The following is a 23,148-nucleotide window of genomic DNA, read 5'->3' on the forward strand; positions in this document are numbered from 1 at the left end:
CAGCTCTTGTTGGAACCACTGAAAACAGAATATAAAATAATGTAAAAAAAAAATTAACTGTTGGTACTTCATAGCCATCGCAACTCACCTACAAGCTGATCTTCTGATCAGCCTGGTGTAATATCATGCGTGCATTGCGATGATACATAATGCCATTCCAAAGCCTACTAATCAGAAGGGCGCCAGAGTATGTTAGAATATAGAAGTTTCATGTGCTGTGGTCCGGCAGCTGTGGACTACCCAAGTGGATGCTAGACAACAGATAGGAATCTTTACTCAACTTCATAGTATCATCATAGTATCATAGTTTTTAAGGTTGAAGGGAGACTCTAAGTCCATCTAGTTCAACCTGTAGCCTAACATGTTGATCCAGAGGAAGGCAAAAAAACCCCCAATGTGGCAAACAAGTTCCAATGGGGAAAAAATGTCCTTCCTGACTCCACATCCGGCAATCAGACTAGTTCCCTGGATCAATACCCTGTCATAAAATCTAATATATAGTAAATTAATGTGAAAATGTGAAAAGTTTCAATGTGAAAAGTTTTGTACAGTTTTTGCTTTGTTATGTGCTAAGAGTTAATATTATTTTCATTACATGTCACAGAGAATGAATACCACATATGACTGTGTAGTGCATCATCTCTCTGACAAGAAAATGGATGAAGGAAAGATTAAAAAAAATTTAAAAACTACAAAATACCGTATTTTTCAGACTGTAAGACGCACCTGACCATAAGACCCACCCTGGTTTTAGAGGAGGAAAATAGGAAAATAAAATTTTAACGAAAAAATGTGGTCATGACACACTGTTATGGTGCAAGGATCTGCTGTTGACACTATTATGGGGGTAATGTCCCCAAATTCTCTACTAAGGTACCCCATTTTGGCAACGATCCTCCTGCCTTGTATATGATCCTGCTCATATACCCCCATACTGCTCATATACCCCCATCCATCCTGCTCATATACCCTCATCCTGCTCATATACCCCCATCCTGCTCATATACCCCCATCCATCCTGCTATATACCCCCCATCCTGCTCATATACACCCATCCATCCTGCTCATATACCCCCATCCATACTGCTCATATAACCCCAACCTGCTCATATACCCCCATCCATCCTGCTCATATACCCCCATCCATCCTGCTCATATACCCCCATCCATCCTGCTCATATACCCCCATCCTGCTCATATACCCCCATCCTGCTATATACCCTCCATCCTGCTCATATACCCCATCCTGCTCATATACCCCCATCCTGCTCATATACCCCCATCCTGCTCATAAAATACCCCCATCCTGGTATATGGCCTGTATCCTATGGCACAGAAAAAAAATAAATGTTTATACTCACCTTCCCTCACTCCCTGCAGCACCGATCATTTTCCTCTTTCTCAGCTGCAGCTCCGCTGAGTGGAGCCGTTACCGTTGTCTGCAGCATCGCGATGTCTTCCTGTCTGTGTCGGTCAGCTGATCTGTGTGGACACTAGCGGCGCGCACAGTGATGACGTTATCGCTGTGCTCACCGCTGCCTAGACAGATCAGCTGACCGGCACATACAGGAAGACATCGCGATGCTGCAGGGGGACGGCTCCACACACGGTAACGTGTGAGTGTACTGATTCTCTGCACCCCGTGCTGATAATGATGCACGGGGAGCAGTGAATACAGCCACACATGATCACTCCAGGCTGTAGTTGCCAGGGTTATCACGGCCGGCTGTTAATTATGCGCGCACCTCCCTGCACATCACCCCACCCACCTGTCAGCGCCAGCTTCAGCGCTGAGAGATGAGCGGGAGGATGGGCATGCATATGTAATGAGCGGGCCCACGTGTTCACGGCAAGCGCTGCTACAGCCTGCTCGTGCCCCTGATGACCCGCTACACTGCAGCACCCTCATTCCCCGCAGCCACATTCAGACCATAAGATGCACCCCCCACTTTCCCCCAACATTTGGGGGAAAAAAAGTGCGTCTTATAGTCCGAAAAATACGGTACTTCAAAAATTGGGTTCTTGACGACTGTTTTTAAACTGTTTGTCCTATTGGACAAAATTTGGTTTCCAGTACCAACATTACACCTGCAGTATGACGTTTTATAAAATGTATTCTTTAATAGACCCATTTAGTTTTGATTTGACATAAACGGTGTGTCACTTATATATCAGAAAATCGTCAAAAATGGTACTAATTTAAAAATTGCACCCCCTGAAATATTGAAAACCACAGGTAGTTCAGGTAGTTTGTTAATGCCTTCAAAGTCTTCACAGGAATTAAGTAAAATGCTTTAGCCTCAAATTTTTCATTTTCACAAAATATATCTGGATAAAATGCTGCTAAAAATGTGTTATAGAATTTCAACTTAATGCAGAAATACCACAATGTGGGCAGAATCTATTATTGGGCACACAGGATTTCATAGATTTGGAGGAGCACTATCTGATAGAGTGCAAATTTGTCTGGAATAGATTGTGGATGTATATATACTTTGAGGTGCTAGAATAGCGGAAATTCCTCAAAAGTGACCCCATTTCAGAAACTACATCTTTCAAATAATTAATTTAGAGGCATAATGAGTAATTTGCCCCATTTTTGTTTCACCTATTTCTTTACTATTGTGCTTGATGAAAATGAAAAATTACTTTTGTTAGAATAAGTAGATTTAGCGCTAAAGGTTTCCTTTTCACCATGGCTAGTAAGAAGAAAGTACCCTGTAAAGTATTATGCAATTTCTCCCATGTACAGCACACTCTTTATATCAGGGGTTTGCAATTAATTTTTGCAGAGGGACCATATGAGAGTCTATGACTTTCATGGAGGGCTAAACCAATAAGCTGAAATTATTTTTTCCTAATATTAATTATAATTTATATTACTTAATTGAACAGAATTAAGTATGCTGAGAGACCCCTCATATACAGTGAACTCTCACACAGTCTCTTATAGACAGTATATACAGTATGAGCCTCCACATTGCCCTCTTATACATAATATGAGCCCCCACATAGCCCTCTTGTATACAGTATTAGCCTTTACAAAGCCCCCTATATAAAGCTATATATCTCATGCACATAGAAAAAAAAATACATACTCCCCTCGATCCAATTTTAACTTGAGTTCTACTTGAGTCTTCAATGCACTGACTCTCCGCATAACAGACATGATGAAGTAACATCATTACGTCTGATGTCTCAGTTGACTACAGTTATTTGTGGAAGAAGGAGCCAGTGGCTCCATCTTCCATCACCATATTCACTGTTATCTGCATCATAGCTGTGACATTGGAACACATGTATGGGAGGTCATGGAGCAGGCCATTGTTTTCAGCCTTTCGGCTGTCTTGGTCTGTTGGCTGGATTGGAACAGACAGAGAACCATATGTGATCTAAGAAAAAGACTGATGGCACATCCCATCTTTCTAATGTGAACAGGTGCAATCTGAATATGAAACATAGTAACAAAAAGGAGACAGTTGCACACTGCAGGGCTAAGATGTGTAGAACAATGAATATGGGAATGTAGACATAACTTGTAGGAGTTTTTTAACCAAAAGAGAGGCATTAGTTTGATAGGTACCCAACACAAATGAGGTCGCCTTTCCACTGGCTGTTGGGCTCACATAAAATCTGACTAATTTTGTGTGCTAAGTATCTCAATTTTTACATGTTTTTTCTTAGCAGTAATGCATGTCTATATTCCCATATTCATTGTTCCACATATCTTAGCACTGCAGTGTGCAGCAGTCTCTTTTTTGTTACTACGTTTCATATTCAGTTTGCATCTCTTCACATTAGAACAATGGCATGTGTCATCAGTCTTTTTCTTGGATTACAGGGTGATGTCTTCGGATTGAGCATTCCTGCTCTTCAGTCTCAGGCAATTTTAATTCTCCATTTGCAGGTTCCTGTCCTCTCATAAATTGTAGGGGTTTTTTTTTAACCCAAAGAGAGGCATTAGTTTTATAGGTACCCAACAAAAATGAGGTTGCCTCGCCGCTGGCTGTTGGGCTCACATAAAATCTGGCCAATTTTATGTGCTAAGTATCTCAATTTTTAAAGAGCCATATGTGGTCCATGGGCTGCACTTTGCCCATATGAGTAAATAAACAAGTAACAAAATATGTGCTAAACTTTTAATTCTTCAAAGTGACTCCTTTTACTTTGATTACTGCTGTACTCTCCTTTGTCGTTCTCCATTCTCAGTACTGCAGATCAGCTCCTATTTGTATAAGAACATCTCTGTTCCATCACAATGAATCGAGGCTGCAGAACAGCTTCTATTTCTCTATGATCTGCAGAATATGGCAGCGGTGGTGTTAGAGTAGGTAGTGTTTCACTCTGTACACTGAAAGCAACTAAACAGCAAATAGGTGGGCTGGCCGGATGTTGGTCCTCCACTAATCTGATATTGATGAACTATCCTAACAAATATTATTATTATAGGTCATCAAGGTCAAAATGGTAAAAAATGTCTTTAAAGTACCACAGAATACAATGTGGGTGAAAGCCCTCAGCCAGATATAGTTGTAATGGTTAATGTTTGTGCTAGGGGATAAATGGTTCTTTTAAATGCATGCAGAACATATTTGTGTATTATGTTTTGTGTTAGTGCATTGTTTATATTTCAATCTTACGGAATTGTACTTTGCTTTGCCAGGTTATTGCTTCTTGTCACATATAGTGTATATACATCATGTAGAATGTGTCTGAAGGCATTCTCCGTGAGGCCGTATTCTATTGTTTTATTGAGCTCTGCACTACTTATCACTGGAATTAAATCTGGAGACTTTGACTTTAATATTAAAGCATTGATTCAGGTAAAGAGGTTACACTTACATTAACGTTATGCATTAGTTGCTTAGCTTTGCTAATGTATTCAATACACTTCCTTTATCTGACTTTATGGCTAGGCCATTAGAGGCAGCAAAATGAAACAAATCGTATCCTTGCCTGACTGCTGACTTTGTATTTGCTGTTGACATTTGGTGGAGAAATGGGAATCATTACGCTTTCCTCTGCTGCCGAGAAGCTGGAGCCAAAACCTACAAAATAACATTATGAGAAACACATGTTATCAATCTTGTGATTAGTTACAACATCTGTGATTAAAGCAAATACCAACTCTCCCTTTTTAGCTTTGGAAAAAGGGTGCTGTTCGCTAAATGGCTATATTATTGCCAGTTGGCTCTTTTGCCACATTCTGTTTACATATAGCTTTCTTCTGGAAACACATAGTTAATAGCCAAAACCCTTAACCCAGGGTGCTGCACATTTCTGCGTGCCTGCGGAGCGCTGGCAGCCATATTGTTATCTCCCACCAGTTATGTCATTCACTGCTTTAATAACTATAATAAAAGCAAATAATAAACAATGAAAAGCATGATTCCTCTGCACTGAATAGCCACTTTCCACAGCTATAAAAAGATATGGTATGTGAAAAGCATTCTCTTCCATTGTAGCAAACATAGAATCATCTCTGGTCACTGCCATAGTTCTATCTTTAATTGTATAGTCTAATCATATATGGTAGCATTGTGTCTGCATGCATTAATATTAGGTCAGTGCATTTATTAAATATAAGCTGTAATCATGGCACATTAAACCAACATAGATTGAAAAAAGATCTAGGTCCATCTAGTTCAACCTTCCTCCACCAGTTCTACATTTTGTCCCTAAGGCGGGCTTTACACGTTGCGACATCGCTAGCAATTGAAACCGATGTCGAGCGCAATAGCATCCGCCCCCGTCATACATGCGATATCTGGTGATTGCTGCCATAGCGAACATTATCGCTACGGCAGCTTCACATGCACATACCTGGTCGGTGACGTCGCTGTTACCGCCGAACAATCCCTCCTTCAAGGGGGAGATGCGTTCGGCGTCACAGCGACGTCACCGCAACGTCACTAAGCGGCCGGCGAATAGAAGCGGAGGGGTGGAGATGAGCGGGCCGTAACATCCCGCCCACCTCTTTCCTTCCGCATTGCCGGTGGACGCAGGTAAGGAGATGTTTGTCGTTACTGCAGTTTCCCACACAGCGATGTGTGGTGCTGCAGGAACGACAAACAACATCGTATGTGCAGCAGTAACGACATTATGGAAATGAACGACATGACACAGATCATCGATTTTTTTACGCTTTTGCGCTCATTCATCGTCGCACCTAGGATTTACACATTGCGATGTGCGTCACTAACGACGTGACCCCGACGATATATCGGTAGCGATGTCGCAACGTGTAAAGCCCGCCTAAGTCACTTAGAACCAACAATGTTGTGTGTACTGAGGAAATCATCCAGCCCTTTTTTAACAGCTGTTATAGTGTCTGCCATTACTACCTCTTTTGGTAGGGCATTCCACAGTCTGACTGCTCTAACTGTAAAGAACCCTTTCCTATTTAGCTGCAGGAATCACTTTTCTTCCACTCGCAGTGAGTGCCTCCTGGTCCTTAGTATTGTTTTTGGAAGAAATAAGTCATGTGCCAGTCCTTTATATTGACCACGCATGTATTTATACATATAAATTAGATTTCCTCTGAGACATTTTTTTTAATAAGCGAAGCAAGCTCGCTAGAAAAGCATTGGGAGCCTATACATTGTTACATGTTTTCATTATCTATACAAGATGTCTGTTTGCTTTTGGCCAATAGTTCTGTATGTAATGATGTTAGATATATATAAGTAATCAAAAAAATATGTGAATATAATATAATGAATCATCACTCACATACAACACTCTGCTTGCAATTTCTTAGATGAAACGGAATACTATAACTGAGTCTTGAGGAAGGTAGAGATTTGCTCATACCTTTTTAATGATGTTCTTCCCTAATTTACATGAAATTTTGTTCCTTGCTCTTTATAAGTTGCTATAGCTTATGTGAATATTTCCTACCTTTTCACTAATTTCTTGGAAAACTATTTTTATACCCCACTATCAACAGTATTTTCTTTATAAGATCAATAACTTGGAAATAGTCATCTTAAATTGACAACCTCATCTTGTTAAAAAATGTCTGGATGTTATCCGTGAAAAGAAACTGACATCTCTGGACCCATGTTATTCTATAGCACTGTTCAAATCACCTTTTTTAATGGACCAAATATCACATGAAGAAAAAAAATCACAACATGCACTAGTCTTTGCCATATTTTAGTTGAGATTTGCCTATTCAAGTGTAGGAGTGCACATAAAAATCGGATCCCATACAGATCAACCATATGGCATCCGATTTTTACACATAAATTGCAATTCTTTAAGGCTAATTTCACACATCAGTTTTTGGCATCAGGCACAATCTGACGTGTGCCTGATGCAACGGATCCGGCGCAGAATATGCAAAAACTGATGTGCCTGATCCTTTTTTATGACGGTTCCAATATACCGGATCCGTCAAAAAACGGATCCGGCGCATCCGTTTTTGCATCCTTTTCGTCCGTTTTTTTTTTTTTTTTGCTGGATCCGTTTTTTTCAATACATTGGAGCATGCTCAGTTTACAAAACTGGATTCGGCGGCCGCATCCATTTTTTACCGCATTACGCCGGATCGGCGTCCATAGGCTTCCATTGTAAAACACGTCGTATCACGCCGGATCTGGCGCGATGCGGTTTTTTTGCCGGACAAAAAAAGTTACAAGATACGTTCCCTCCGGCAGCCGCTTTAGGCAATTATGACGGATCCGGCAAAAGCCAGATGCAACGCAAGGCCATCAGACACAATCCGGCGCTAATACAAATCAATGGGGATAAAACGGATCCGGTGCTGGATCCGTTTTACCCGTTTTTTTTCCGGATTGTGCCTGATGGAAAAAAACTGATGTGTGACATAGGAAATGGGTCTTTTGTAAATTTTATTTACTGCTGCTGTATAAAAATATTTTTTTTTCTACATGAAAATTGGATGACTTTTTAGTGTGTGATCTTAGCCATAGCCAAAGAGTTACAGGTTTATTGTCCCTAGATTTTGATACATATATAACAGATTGGTTTCGCATGCAGAGCTTAAAGGGAATCTGGCAGCAGGTTTTTGCTATTTAATCTGAAGACAGCAGGAGATAGGCACTAAAATACAGATTTCAGTGATGTGTTATGCCTGCTTTACACGTTGCAATTTCACATACGATATCGTATGTAATTTGCAACGCCCGCATCGTATGTGGGGCACGTTCAATTTGTTGAACGTGCCGCACAAACGATTAACCCCCGTCACACGTACTTACCTTTCCATATGACCTCGATGTGGGCGGCGAACGTCCACTTCCTGGAGTTAGAGGGACGTTCGGCGTCACATCGACGTCACGCGGCCGCCCACCTCTTTCCTTCTGCATTGCCGGCTGGAGCCGCGGGACGCAGGTAAGATCTGTTCAATGTTCCTGGAGTGTCACACACTGCGATGTGTGCTGCCTCGGGAACATTGCACAACTGCACGTTCAATTCATGAGGAATGAACGACGTGTATGCAATGAACGTTTTACCGTTCAATCGCAATCGCACATACCTGTCACACACTACAATGTACCTTACGATGCCGGATGTGCGTCACTTACGGCGTGACCCCGCCGACATATCGTAAGATATATTGTAGCGTGTAAAGCTGGCTTTTCTCATTAGTCTGTGTGCTGTTCTTTACTTACAATAAAGGCTTTATCACCAGGTGATTATCACTGCCTGGACTACATGGCATGTGAGCCCTTGTCTGACCATGCCTTCTTTTTTGAATAAGCAGCTCACAAAGTTGCGGTCTGGGTGGGGTTAGCTTACAGAGCTCTGCTAAATCTAAAAACTCTGATTTTGTCACAACTGCTGCACACAATAATCTAAGTGATACACTGTTAGAATCAGGGTCTCTTTCCCTACATTATGCTGCTCTCAGATGAAGTAGCACAAACCTGATGACAGATTCCTTATAATAATGTTTGCAATGGAATTTTTTGCTGCTGCCAGTTGTTGTTTTTTTAGGACATCAAAATGGTTGTTTCTATTGGATAGGCACAATTGATAAGCCCATGAAGTAGAGATAATATGTAAGGCTGTGTTGACATGTGAACATCGTCCATACAATCATATTAATTTCTGAATGCATACTCTTTGCTTCTAATTGACCTGTAGTAATCATTTTCAAATAAAAAAAAAACGGAAAACAATCATTACAGCATTTGGACCAAGCTGAAAATAAGATATTCTATTTTGTGACTCATTAATCAACTTTCTTTGACCTGGTGACACCATATTTTTCAAGACATTGCGATCTATTAAAGAATAGAGAATTCAAGTGATCTGGAGATAAACTGCAGTACTAATCAGTGGTGACTGAACTGTGTACATGGCTGTGGTGTTCCACTCCGCATGTTACATTCAGCACCTGCCAAAGTTGATTTCAGCAGTTGAGCATGGTTGCCAAGTGTCAGACCCCCATTAATATCATACTGATGACTAAATACAGGTGATCACTATCTTACTCCAGGGAAAACCCTATTCAATAACTATTTTGGACCACTATGGATATGGGATGTCAGCTTTAACCTCGTCATCGCACTAGATCACCAGAGATAGTAACCATTAATCTTTAGATCACTGTAGATCCCCAGTGGTATTTTACTATCCCTTTCGCCTCAGCTACCCTATGTGAAATGTGAAATGTACCATAGCACATGTAATCAAGCTGACAAAGTATAATATAGTCCCTCCCATCTGTATTAACTAACCTTGTAAATTGTGTTTAGTTTATAATCACCCCAACCCCTATAAAAATCTGTATGTACAGTATATACACATTTATATATATATATATTTTTATATATTATATATATATATATATATATATATATATATATACACACACACACACACACACACACAGTACAGACCAAAAGTTTGGACACACCTTTTCATTCAAAGAGTTTTCTTTATTTTCATGACTTTGAAAATTGTAGATTCACATTGAAGGCATCAAAACTATGAATTAACACATGTAGAATGAAATACTTAACACAAAAGTGTGAAACAAATGAGAATATGTCTTATATTCTAGGTTTTTCAAAGTAGCCACCTTTTACTTTGATTACTGCTTTGCACACTCCTAGCATTCTCTTGATGAGCTTCAAGAGGTAGTCACCGGAAATGGTCTTCCAACAGTCTTGAAGCAGTTCCCAGAGATGCTTAGCACTTGTTGGCCCTTTTGCCTTCACGCTGCAGTCCAGCTCACCCCAAACCATCTCGACTAGGTTCAGGTCTGGTGACTGTGAAGGGCAGGTCGTCTGGCATAGCACCCCATCACTCTCCTTCTTAGTCAAATAGCCCTTACACAGCCTGGAGGTGTGTTTGGGGTCATTGTCCTGTTGAAAAATAAATGATGGTCCAACTAAACGCAAAGCAGATGGAATAGCATGCTGCTGCAAGATGCTTTGGTAGCCATGCTGGTTCAGTAGGCCTTCAGTTTTGAATAAATCCCCAACAGTGTCACCAGCAAAGCACCCCCACACCATCACAGCTCCTCCTCCATGCTTCACGGTGGGAACTAGGTATGTTGAGTCCATCCATTCACCTTTTCTGCGTCGCACAAAGACACGGTGGTTGGATCCAAAGATCTTAAATTTGGACTCATTAGACCAAAGCACAAATTTCCACTGGTCTAATGGCCATTTCTTTTGTTCTTTAGCCCAAACAAGTCTCTTCTGCTTGTTGTCTGTCCTTAGCAGTGGTTTCCTAGCAGCTATTTTACCATGAAGGCCTGCTGCACAAAGTCTCCTCTTAACAGTTGTTCTATAGATGTGTCTGCTGCTAGAACTCCCGTGTGGCATTGACCTGGTCTCTAATCTAAGCTGCTGTTAACCTGCGATTTCTGAGGCTGGTGACTCAGATAAACTTATCCTCCGCAGCAGGGGTGACTCTTGATCTTCCTTTTCTGAGGCCGTCCTCATGTGAGGCAGTTTCTTTGTAGCATTTGATGTTTTTCTCCACTGCATGTTACGGTTCCCTTTTCTGGGGATCTGCGTGTCTCCTTATCCTTTGCTGTGGTCTGGCTATGCTATATCTTGGTCCCAGGTCTGTGTGGCGCTGGAGACTATGTTCTGATTCCATGCTACTGAGCATGTGCAAGCGCTGGAGACTAAGTCCTATCTTGGAGCCACTGCACATGTGCGGGTGACATCATCGCTGACACGAGGTCACATGTCTCTGACACATTCTAAGCCGATTGGCCGCTGGTCATGTGCTTAAGACGCTTTGCTCTGTGATAGGCCAGCGTGACATCATTGCTGACGATTCTCGCAGCGGATTGGCTGGTGTCCTCCATCTTGGATGAGGCACAGAGTCTATATAAGACCCTGACGCACGCTGCTCGGCGCTCAGTCCTCTTGGTTCCTGCATAGGAGTAGACACTCTGTGCATGTCCCTTGCGGCACCTATTGTCTATCTAGGTGAGCGTTATCGGTAGGGTAATGCTCTTGTACCTTGCAGCTTATGCTGTGGTCCGTATCCTCGCACCTTAGTGGAGTGGACATAGGCAGGTGCTTGCTGCACATGGTCTGACTGGGCCTTGTGGTTCTACTCTGAGGTGAGCGCTATCGGTAGGGTAGTGCTCCTGTACCTTTCAGTCGTACTGTTGTCCTTGTCTTCGCACCTTAGTGGAGCGGACATAGGTAGGTCAGGTGGTCGTTGCTTTCTAGGGTAACGCTCCACTACGCTGCCTCCTGCAGCAGTCCATATCCTCTCACACTAGGGGAGCGGTCATAGGCAGGAGTTTCAAGCTAGCAGCATTGCTGCTGTCCGTATCCTTGCACCACAAGTGGAGCGGACATAGGTAGGTGCCATATTGCACACACTACACTTAGTCTCTGTGACTGTTAACTGAGACAGGTGCTTTCACGCTCACAGAGTGTGAGACTTCTTTGCACTTTTATGTTGTATTCCTCACTCTTTTGCATTTCCACTCCTATGTTATGCTAAGAGGTAGTCGCTGTGACTTAAAGAGCATACGCCGTTATTGGCCTTGGTGACACTGTGACGTAACAGTGTCAGTACTGCTTTGGTGGTACAGGTTTCCCCTATCCTCTGCCGTACTCTGCAGCAGAGCTCTGCACGGTGGACCCTGACTGTTGGATAGCCTTCCATTCCCTTATTATCGGACAGCCCCCGTTACACTGCACTTGGGGACACTTTCAAAGTTTTCCCAATTTTTCAGACTCTCTGACCTTCATTTCTTAAAGTAATGATGGCCACTCGTTTTTCTTTACTTAGCTGCTTTTTTCTTGCCATAATACAAATTCTAACAGTCTATTCAGTAGGACTATCAGCTGTGTATCCACCAGACTTCTGCACAACACAACTGATAATCCCAACCCCATTTATACGGCAAGAAATCCCACTTATTAATCTTTATAGGGCACACCTGTGAAGTGAAAACCATTTCCGGTGACTACCTCTTGATGCTCATCAAGAGAATGTCAAGAGTGTGTAAAGCAGTAATCAAAGCAAAAGGTGGCTACTTTGAAGAACCTAGAATATAAGACATATTTTCAGTTGTTTCACACTTTTTTGTTAAGTACTTCACTCCACATGTGTTAATTCGTAGTTTTGATGCCTTCAATGTGAGTCGACAACTTTGAGTCATGAAAATAAAGAAAACTCTTTGAATGAGAAGGTGTGTCCAAACTCCAAACTTTTGATCTGTACTATATATATATATATATATATATATATATATATATATATATATATATATATATTGTGAGGCAGTGACAGGGGTAATATTTGAAGACTGCTATGTGTCCCCCAGAATGTGTCTGGAAACCCTTTGAGTTTGCTATAGCTATTACTGGGAGTATAGCACAAAGGGTAACAGGGAGACAGATCCCTCCTCCCAGTCCAGGTTTTGTAGCAATCCTCATGTCCGGCATTTTCATTTAAAATCATGCAGAGCACAGCAGGGTGTGTCTCAGTTGAGAGCCAGGCTTGGTGAAGCTAACACATGCCGTGTGAGCTGGGCTGGCTCTGTGTGGAGTGAACACAGGCCAAGAGTGTGAGCCTAGGAGAACCTTACACAGATCCCTGCGGTTAACGGGGTCCTAAGGTAACAAGACTTTTTGATGCAAAGAATTTGTCTATACGCACCGGCTGTGATCCGGAAGAGACTTTGACAGTGGGAAATTGGATCTATTTATGCTGCAACAATAAATAGACTGTTGGTGTGAACACGCTGCTGCCTCACTGCCTCACGTTTTTTCCCAAGCAACGCTGCTACCTCACAATATATATATATATATATATATATATATATATATATAAATTATTAATGTGGATGGTGATTTCAATGTAAGTTCTTATGATAACACTATACGTCACAGAAATCTAGAGGGACTATGTCTCCGAATAGTGATTCAAGACATTGTATCCAAGTATGAAATTGTGCCAATACTTTTTGTTTATGTGCATCTACGTTTTGAACTAGCTGCTTAGACCTCATTCACAATTAAACAATTTTGTGCCATAACCGACATGACCATTTCTACCAAGTTCTGCGATATTGAAGCAGAAAAATGGGTCTGATTTTGTTTGTACATGTATCCTCTCTGAATATGTTCCTGCTATATAAAAAAGTATACATATATTTTTTACTAATATATTTACCATGTATTAAAATATATTGCAAGAGCTGGTATCTTTTGTAGCAGAATTATATGCCATGTGTATTCCTCAGTTCCATAGAAAACAGCTTAACAAGCTCTTCTAATACTGACTCAGAATGCCAATGAGCACAAAAGGCAGCTTACTTGAACAGTCTGTTATCGACCTGGCTCCAGTCATAGTCGTCGTTCCGTAAAATGGACATGACAGGCAATAAGATTTCCCCGGTTCCGGCTGATAGTAGTCCCTTGGACAAGGAAAGCATGGCACCAGTCCAGATCGTGAAAACTCACCGGCGTGGCAGGGAACTTAAATGTAAATACAGGATGTTCAAATGAATTGCTTAAAACTTGGAACCATTTGCTAACAAAGCTTATATATAACATTAAATAAATCCCAAAAATCAGAATGACAGCTGCTATAATTTACATGTAGACCGAAAAGACACCAAAACATGTTTATATTTTTATTACATTTTGTTATTTTTTTTTTATTTTTAAGAGAGTTATTTTGAATAATAATATAGTTAAAAATATATAACTGCTAATTTATACAATTTATAACTTCTAAAAAGTCACTACTCGCTCTTGAGGTTGGTAAGTTATTAATGTAAATATTAGATACACAGATATATAGATCACAATTAACATAACTAAAGTACAATATTTTGAAGCAGTCATCGCATTGTACTAGCCCCTTCATTTGTTCAGGAGGTCATCTCATTTAGATCTCCACTAATCAAGAAGAAACTTTGTAAGCTGCTGTCACATGAGATATGGGAATCCCTATTTAATACTACACGCTAATAAAGCTCTGTTCACACATTTGTCATCTCCTCCATAAGAATGTGACTGATGGTAAAGATATGTCATATTTTTTTTTTTCCATTAATAGCTCCTTTGACCTTAAGCCTGCTTTACACGCTGCAATGTATCTTACAATATGTCGGCGGGGTCACGTCGTAAGTGACGCACATCCGGCATTGTAAGTACATTGCAGTATGTGACAGGTACGTGCGATTGCAATTGAACGTTAAAACATTCATCGCATACACATCATACCTGTCTCTAGAATTGCATGTCAGATTGTTCATCGTACCCGGGGTAGCACACATCGCAGTGTGTGACAACCCGGGAACGATGAACAGATCTTACCAGCGTCCTGTGGCTCCCGGCCCACAATGTGGAAGGAAGGAGGTGGGCGGGATGTTTATGTCCCGCTCAGCTCCGCCCCTACACTTCTATTGGTCGGCTGCCGTGTGACGTCGATGTGACGCCGAACGTCCCTCCCACTCCAGGAAGTGGACGTTCGCCACCCACAGCGAGATCGTATGGACGGGTAAGTATGTGTGACGGGGGTTACTTGTATGTGCGGCACGTTCAATAAATTGAACGTGCCACACATACGATGGGGGCGTTGCAAATCGCATACGAAATCATATGCGAAATTGCAACGTATAAAGCAGGCTTTATAAAAGCATACTAGTAATTGGTATAGCATCAGTTATTCATTTGGCTAAAAGAATGCTTTTTCTAAGGCTGAATTCGTGTGTCTGGCATGTCTGGTGACCTGAGCGGATACATAGGCATATATAAAACAGCTTTCTTAAAACTGGAGACCCACCAGTTGGCCTGGATTTTGTGATCCAAGCAAGGTCCATATTTCATGAATGTGTGAAGCACAGCAGTAATGGAGATGTTGATACTGCATGTGTTTGATTTAAAGACACTAATAGAGATGAGCAGACTCATGGAAGTTCAGTTTGGCGGGTTCAACTGGACTTTATCTAATGTTCTGTTCTGGTCCCAAACATGACCTGAACCTCATTGGAAATCACTGATTGGGCAGATTGGGTCTCCGCCCACATACAGTCAACCATAAACAAAGCACTTCTGAAGAAGGGAGGCCGAGTCATTTCATTTTTTTTTGTACACACTATATCCAATAACGCTGCTTTCACCCCAAGGGGGCACTGGGCTGAGCGCCAAGCGTACATGAGCACAGTGGTGCTTGATCAAGTGGTTTGCATATCTAAAGAATCCAAACTCTGAGCCCGAACACCAATTTTTTTGTAAAGTCTGTGTTCGGTAAGAACACCAAACTTTAATGTTTGGGTCCACTCATCTCTAGACACTAGTAAAAATGTCTATCATTAACTACTCTGCAAATTTGACTTAGTATACTCTCTTAGGCCTGTTTCACATGTTAATTAAAGAATATACGTCTGGAACACCAAATGGTGTGAGCAAGGTGTAAGACTCAAAAATATGCAACTAAACAATAGGATAAAGAGTTGCACACCAGTCACAATGTATAATGGAATAATGAAATTCCTATTATTCATAGCAGTTATGCAAATATCATTTTCATGTTTTTCACTTTTTTCAGATAGTCCATTGTATTTTTCAGTCTAGTATTCCCATAGCAGTTCTGCTTTTCATTATTCCCCTATACATTGTGACTGGTGTGCAACTCTTTACCCTATTGTTTCACATGTTAGTAAAAAACACAGACGTTTTTCACTAACGTGTTAAATGCGCATATGTACCTCCATGTGCCGTGATTCACGGCACACATGTGTCCTCCATGTGCTATCCATGATCTGTGATCCGTGATAACACATGGAGATCAGGTACTCCAAACTCACCTGTCCCCGCCCCTGCTGTCCGTGGTGCTGAATCTCTGGCTCTGCTGTTTCCAGCCACTGCTGTATCACCACTGCTGCTACTTTCGGGTAGGCTGTGCAGTGCATATTCATGAGAGTAATTAGCCGGCTAGGAAGCAGCAGCCAGCAGTGGCCAAACACAGTGTCGCAGGAGAAGGTGAGTATAAAAAGCTTTTAATTTCAAAGATACATTTTTTCTGATACGTGTTTAACAGGTCACACCATAGTGTGGTGCATAGGACATCAGTGATGCCAGAAAGCAATGATTTTGTCTTCATGTGGAAACACGGACACACGTGTATGCCGTATAGTAACATGGTCAGTGAAAAATCACTGATGTGTGCGCAGACCCATTGATTTTAATGGGTCTATGTATGTCTGTGATTCTGGTACATATAAAAACTGTCACAGACGTACCAGAATCACTGATATGTGAAAAAGGCCTTACATAATGCAGTCGATTTGTTTATGTTTTTTTTTATGTTTTTTGTATTTTCTTTGAGTACACTATATAACACTTACAGTATTTATCCATTTAAGTATCACTATATTGATATGTTATTATTTGTGACAAACCTCCACATTCTGTGATGTCCACTGATCCTCTTTTCACTGTTGACATTTCCTTTGGGCAGGAGATGCAGAACTTCGCTCCCATCACTGGTTGGTAAGTACTGTGTGGACATGACTCACAGGTTTCCAGACCATTTGAGGAATATGTTCCCGGTTTGCACTGAGCTGAATTTAAAAAAACATACAAACTTTACAGAACACTGTCTACCTTTATACAGTTTTCATTGTAATGAATTTGGTATTTGTTATTTTATGGAGGAACAGTGTGTAGTTTTTGGGCATTCACAATCTTTTCTGTACATTGTACCCTATACAGTAGTGCTTTAAACTTTGTGAACCTTTTTGTATTTTTTACATAAATGTGATCCAAAACTGAATCAGATTTTCATATCAAGTCTTCTAAGTAGATACATGAAAATGTGATATAGTTTTGAGTCAAATTTATGCAAAAATATGCAAAATTATGAAGCATTAAACTTTCAAGGATCATTGTATTAGCAGGTGGTTGAAAGAAACAATCAGTGAAATTCTGCGCACAATAATTTCTCCACCTATTATAGGCTAACATGGATGCTTATACATTGAATTAATGCAAAATCTAGTCGACCCTGACAATTTTTAAATGATCTGCCAAAAGTCAGCATACTTCATCATACTGGTATCTTTGTTTCACTATGGGATAGGATATATCAGAAGTGCCTAGTATATGCATCGCTGGTAAGCATGCCATGTTTTCATGGGATTTAAGAAACAAATTGTCTGTGTATGACACTAGACATTGCCCTTAATTGCTAAATGTGCTGTTGTGAAGTTTGATTTACAGGAACCCCCAACAAACTCAAAATCAGGGGTATCCTGTGTCTCTTATACTTTAAGGCCTCATACAGACAGCCGTGAATCAAGTACATGTCCTATCCATTCTTTTCACAGCTTGAACACATGTAACATACCCATTATGCTGTGTTTAGGTTTATTCACATGTCTGTGTATCTTTGCAGACCGTATGTCAGCGAAAAAAATCATTATATTTTTTCTGGTTTTGATACGAGTCTATTTCTTTATATTTTTGTATATGAGAAAATCAATAATGAATCACTATTGGAATACAATGACACTGACCAAACACTGATGAAATTTGTCTCCAAAACACTCATGAAAAATGTACTATGTTTTACAATAAAGACAAATCACTGATGTAGCCTAAAAAGAGTTGACAATTCAAACAGTTACATTCTCCATTGATCAAGCAATACATTATCATTGATGGCCATTCTCTGCATTCATCTATTTTTTTTATCAGCAATCAGGGATCAGGGATTGACCCATCAAAAAAGTATATTTTAAGCATTAGATCTTGGAATATTAATATGTTCTAAAATTAGATGTGTTAAAAAATTTTTCCTGTGGCTACTGGAGCTCCTTATACCACTTACTTGATTTATGATGAGTTCAGGGGGGTGGAAATGTGGCTGTAACACTTGCTCCTTTGATAAAAAAAGGCAGGGAAATGTGTTACCTCAGCAAACAGTACCTTTGAGCCCCTGCAATGTTGTCTATATACTCACTTAGGCCGGCTTCTCACTTGCGAGTTTCTCGCAGTAGTGCAATGCGAGAAAATCTTGCATTGCACTCGGACACATGTTATTCAATGAATCAGCTCTCATCTGCGATTTTTTTTCTCACTCCAAATTGGACTGAGAAAAAAAATCGCAGCAAGCTGCTATTTGAAGAGTTTCTCATGCGAGTCTCTCCAATGCAACTCTATGGGAGCGTGAAAAAAAAGGATGTCACACGGACCGGCACTCACACCATCCTAGTGACATCCGTTTTTCTAAATACATTTATCGCATGTGTCACAAAGCACTGGAAATGAGTGAGGTCTCACAATGTCGGTCAATCTCTATCTCTGTCAGTCGGTCTCTCCCTATCTGTCTCTATTCTCTCTCTGACGGTCGGTCTGTCGGTCAGTCTCTCTCTCTGTTGGTCTCTCTCTCTCTCTGTCCATGTCAGTCTATTCCTTTCACCCCTCTCTCATACTCACCGATCCCCGATCATCAGCGCAGCGCTCCACGGCATTCACACTGCTCCGGCGGCTTCTCCTCTTTTGAAAAAGCCGGCCGCTCATTATTCAATCTCGTATTCCCTGCTTTACCCGCCCACCGGGTATCATGCAGTAAAATAAATAAATAAATAATTTAAAAAAAATGGCGTGCGGTCACCTACAAGCCACGGTAAAGCCACACGGCTGAAGGCTGGTATTCTCAGGATGCGGATGTCATTGGGGTCATGGAATTCGTGACGCACATCGTTAGTGACGTCGTTGCGTGTGAAACGTACGAGCGACTGCTAACGAACAAAAATACTCACATTATCGTTGCTCGTTGACAGTCCTCCATTCCCAAATATCGTTGCTGTTGCAGGACGCAGGTTGTTCCTCGTTGGCTATGTGTGACACCGCAGGAACGAGGAACCTCACCTTATCTGTGGCCACCGGCAATAAGGAAGGAAGGAGGTGGGCAGGATGTTAGGTCCCTCTCATATCCGCCCCTCCTCTTCGATTGGGCGGCCGCTTAGTGATGTCGCTGTGATCCCAAATGAACCGCTCCCTTAGAAAGGAGCTGGTTCGCCGGTCACAGCGACGTCGCTAGGCTGGTAAGTAGTGTGACGGGTCCGAGTGATGTTGTGCGCCATGGGCAGCGATTTGCCCGTGACGCACAACCGATGGGGGCGGGTACGCATGCTAGCGATCTCGATAGCGAGATCGCAGCGTGTAAAGCGGCCTTAAGCCTCTGCACGATTTGTCAGTTCAAAGATTAGGGTGTCCAGAATAAGGTGGAAAGTTTTCAGTTTTACTGAGAGGTACCTTTTCTTCTCCTGATCCATGATTATTGTATCTACTAGGATGCACACTAGGGTTCCGTTCCCGTTTCCCCCATCAATGGCTTTGAATTCATATTTCCTGAAGATAAGTTTTCATAAACTAAAGATTTGTGGCAACAAGGATGTTAACCTCCTTTTATTGCAGGCCCTTGCTTGTTTTGTTCATTCTTTCTTTCTAGCATGTCATTCTAAATAATTGTTAGAAAGATTGTTTCCAGGTTTTCTATTATTTCGCTCAATCCTTTTGAATTTGTTCTTGTATTCACCTGCTGCTCATTGTCAATTGACAGAGAATCCATTGCATGTTTAATTTTCTTGAGACCCCCATACAGAGAATGAACAGCATCAAAATGTGATGACCATCGAGAGTCAGACACTTAGCCACAATATCTTTTCCTAAAGATGAATGATTTCAATACATTCCAGCGATAATTAGAACCAACAAAAAAATGAATACAGATACTGAATAAAGTAAACGAATTTTAGTCTGTAGACAACACTTTTACTCCCACAAAGTTCAGGCTGTGTCCAGCACAGGGGACATAGATGGCAAACTCATTAAGTTGATAAATCCATGCCTGCAATCTAGTATATCATCCAGACATACTATATTTGATTGTTGAGTTTAGTTTTCATTAAGAAAATCCACAACAGTGTCTGTTTGATAATTTGCTCCATGAGAAAAGATGAGGTTCAAAATCAAGAAACGTTCCACAGGCTCAAAGACTAATATATCAGACCTTAAATGCATTAAATGTCAGTTGATCTGTGTGTGAGATGTCTGGAGTGGAACTTACACTTATTGAATAAAACTTTGACTCTTTTACTTCTTTCAGAACAGTACAAAGAACCAGTTGTCCCAAAATTAAAATAAATTGCTCTTAAATATTTGCAGATAAATATGAGTTTCCATTTTCCAGGATTTGCATACTTTTTGAGACAGTCTTCCAAGAAAGGATCAAATTCACTTAGCAGCTCTAGTATACCTAAATAGTTCCCATTTTTTGCTGACTCAATAATCTGATTGTCTTCATAAAATGGCAAAACCCTAGAGGCAAGAAAGCAAATGACAGAAACTGTTCTTTTAGTGTAAAGTTGTCGTAAAGTTTAGTTATGGTTTAACATACACAGATTAGCAGGGGCAAGTGTCCATCTGGCCCATGCATTACGATGGCTCTGCCGTCAGGTGCTTCACAGAATTTTATAAAGGTGAGCCATGAAAATAAAAAAAAATCATATTTTTCTCCTAAAAATGTTGTTTCAACCCCATTCTTTTTTTTATTTTTACAAGAGTAACAGAAGAAAATTCAACATAAAATTTGTTGTGCAATTTTTTTTTTGGGTGTGCCGATACCCCATATGTAGTCAAAAACCACTGTTTGGGTAGACAGGAGGGCTCAGATGGGAAAGAGGACCATTCAACTTTTGGACCACACAAAATTGGCTGAAATAGATAGCAGATGCCATGTCGCATTTGCCAAGCCCCTAATGTGCCTAAACAGTGGTAACCCCTCATGAGTAGAGATGAGCGAACCGGTCCCGGTTCGGCTCGAGGTCGGTTCGTCGAACGGAGGTCTCATTCGAGTTCGGTTCGTCGAACGTTCGACGAACCGAACTCGAACCGCATAGGAAACAATGGCAGGCATTCACAAACACATAAAAACACCTAGAAAACACCCTCAAAGGTGTCCAAAAGGTGAAAAACAACTCACAACACAACACAAACACATGGGAAAGTGACAAGGACATATATTCATGCGAAAACAAAAGAGCCGGACAAGGAAAAAGAGGAGGAGACACAGATATAGGCATGGCACGCCCTTCTAAAATCATGTAAAGCACCGCAAGGTGACTCCTTTTTTGCAAAAATTGGGCCACACAGACACCCACCCCCTTCAGTGGCAGCACTTGTGCCCCAGTTGTACACTTAACAGGTAGATTTGCATCAAGCACATTCAAAAATACGCCATCCTTAACCGTCCCCAGGATGACACCGGGGTAGGTAGCTAAGTCTTTCCTGATCCCAGCTCTGTTCATCTTGGCTCCTTTTTAAAAACACTGTAAGCAAGGGTTACTCCAAGCGGAGTCTCCCTTTTTTCCAAAAATTGGGCCCCACACACACCCACCCCTTCAGTGGCAGCAGTTGTGCCCCAGTTGTACACTTCACAGCTAGATTTGCATCAAGCACATTCAAAAATACACCATCCTTAACCGTCCCCAGGATGACACCGGGGTAGGTAGCAAAGTCTTTCCTGATCCCAGCTCTGTTCATCTCGGCTCCTTTTTAAAAACACTGTAAGCAAGGGTTACTCCAAGCGGAGTCTCCCTTTTTTCCAAAAATTGGGCCCCACACACACCCACCCCTTCAGTGGCAGCAGTTGTGCCCCAGTTGTACACTTCACAGCTAGATTTGCATCAAGCACATTCAAAAATACGCCATTCTTAACCGTCCCCAGGATGACACCGGGGTAGGTAGATAAAGTCTTTGCTGAACCATGACTTGTTCATCTTGGATCATTTTTAAAAACAATGTAAGCAAGGGTTACTCCAAGCGGACTCTCCCTTTTTTTAAAAAAATTGGGCCACACAGACACCCACCCATTCAGTGGCAGCACTTGTGCCCTAGTTGCAAACAGGATGTTTTGATTTGTATCAAGCACAATCCAAATCCACAAGCATTTACTCTCCCCAGGATGACACAGGGGTAGTAAATTCCTGGTGGATTCATGACTTGTTCATTTTGATGAACGTTAGTCTGTCCACATTGTCACTGGACAGACACGTGCGCTTATCTGTCAGCACACACCCAGCAGCACTGAAGACACGTTCAGAGACAACGCTGGCAGCTGGACATGACAAAATCTCCAAGGCGTAACTGGAGAGCTCTGGCCATTTTTCAAGATTTGAAGCCCAAAATGAGCAAGGCTCCATTTGCAAAGTCAAGGCATCAATGTTCATTTGGAGATACTCCTGTATCATCCTCTCCAGCCGTTGACTATGTGTCAGACTTGTTGTCTCTGGTGGTCTTGCAAAGGACGGTCTAAAAAAATTATGAAAAGATTCCAAAAAATTGCTGTTACCAGCACCAGATACGGTGCTACTGGTACGGGTAGACTGTTGAAGATGATGAGACTGTCCCATGTTTGTCAAGTTGCAACTGGGAGATTCACTTCCTGCACCTGCACGGTTGTTTGGTGAAAAAGCCGAGCTAAGATCGAGTAACAGCTTCTGCTGATACTCCTGCATACGTGCGTCCCTTTCTATGGCTGGAATTATGTCACAAAATTTGGACTTGTACCGGGGATCTAATAGTGTGGCAAGCCAATATTCATCATCACTTCTAATTTTGACAATACGAGGGTCATGTTGGAGGTAGTGCAGCAAGAAGGCGCTCATGTGTC

At 41.4% G+C, this 23,148-nt stretch overlaps 1 protein-coding gene across 1 annotated transcript in view; it reads right to left on the reverse strand.

The window, feature by feature from the left end:
- Positions 1-23,148, reverse strand: part of SVEP1 (sushi, von Willebrand factor type A, EGF and pentraxin domain containing 1) — a 570,842-nt gene that overhangs the window by 249,151 nt on the left and 298,543 nt on the right. Inside the window, exons 18-20 of the mRNA XM_075316174.1 lie at positions 16,871-17,032; positions 13,776-13,937; positions 4,957-5,048 (exon numbers count right to left, since the gene is read on the reverse strand). Coding sequence (XP_075172289.1) covers positions 4,957-5,048; positions 13,776-13,937; positions 16,871-17,032 — 416 coding nt within the window. The remainder of the gene's footprint in view (positions 1-4,956; positions 5,049-13,775; positions 13,938-16,870; positions 17,033-23,148) is intronic.

Source organism: Anomaloglossus baeobatrachus, chromosome 1, assembly GCF_048569485.1.
Source record: "Anomaloglossus baeobatrachus isolate aAnoBae1 chromosome 1, aAnoBae1.hap1, whole genome shotgun sequence".
Classification (NCBI taxonomy): Eukaryota; Metazoa; Chordata; class Amphibia; order Anura; family Aromobatidae; genus Anomaloglossus; species Anomaloglossus baeobatrachus.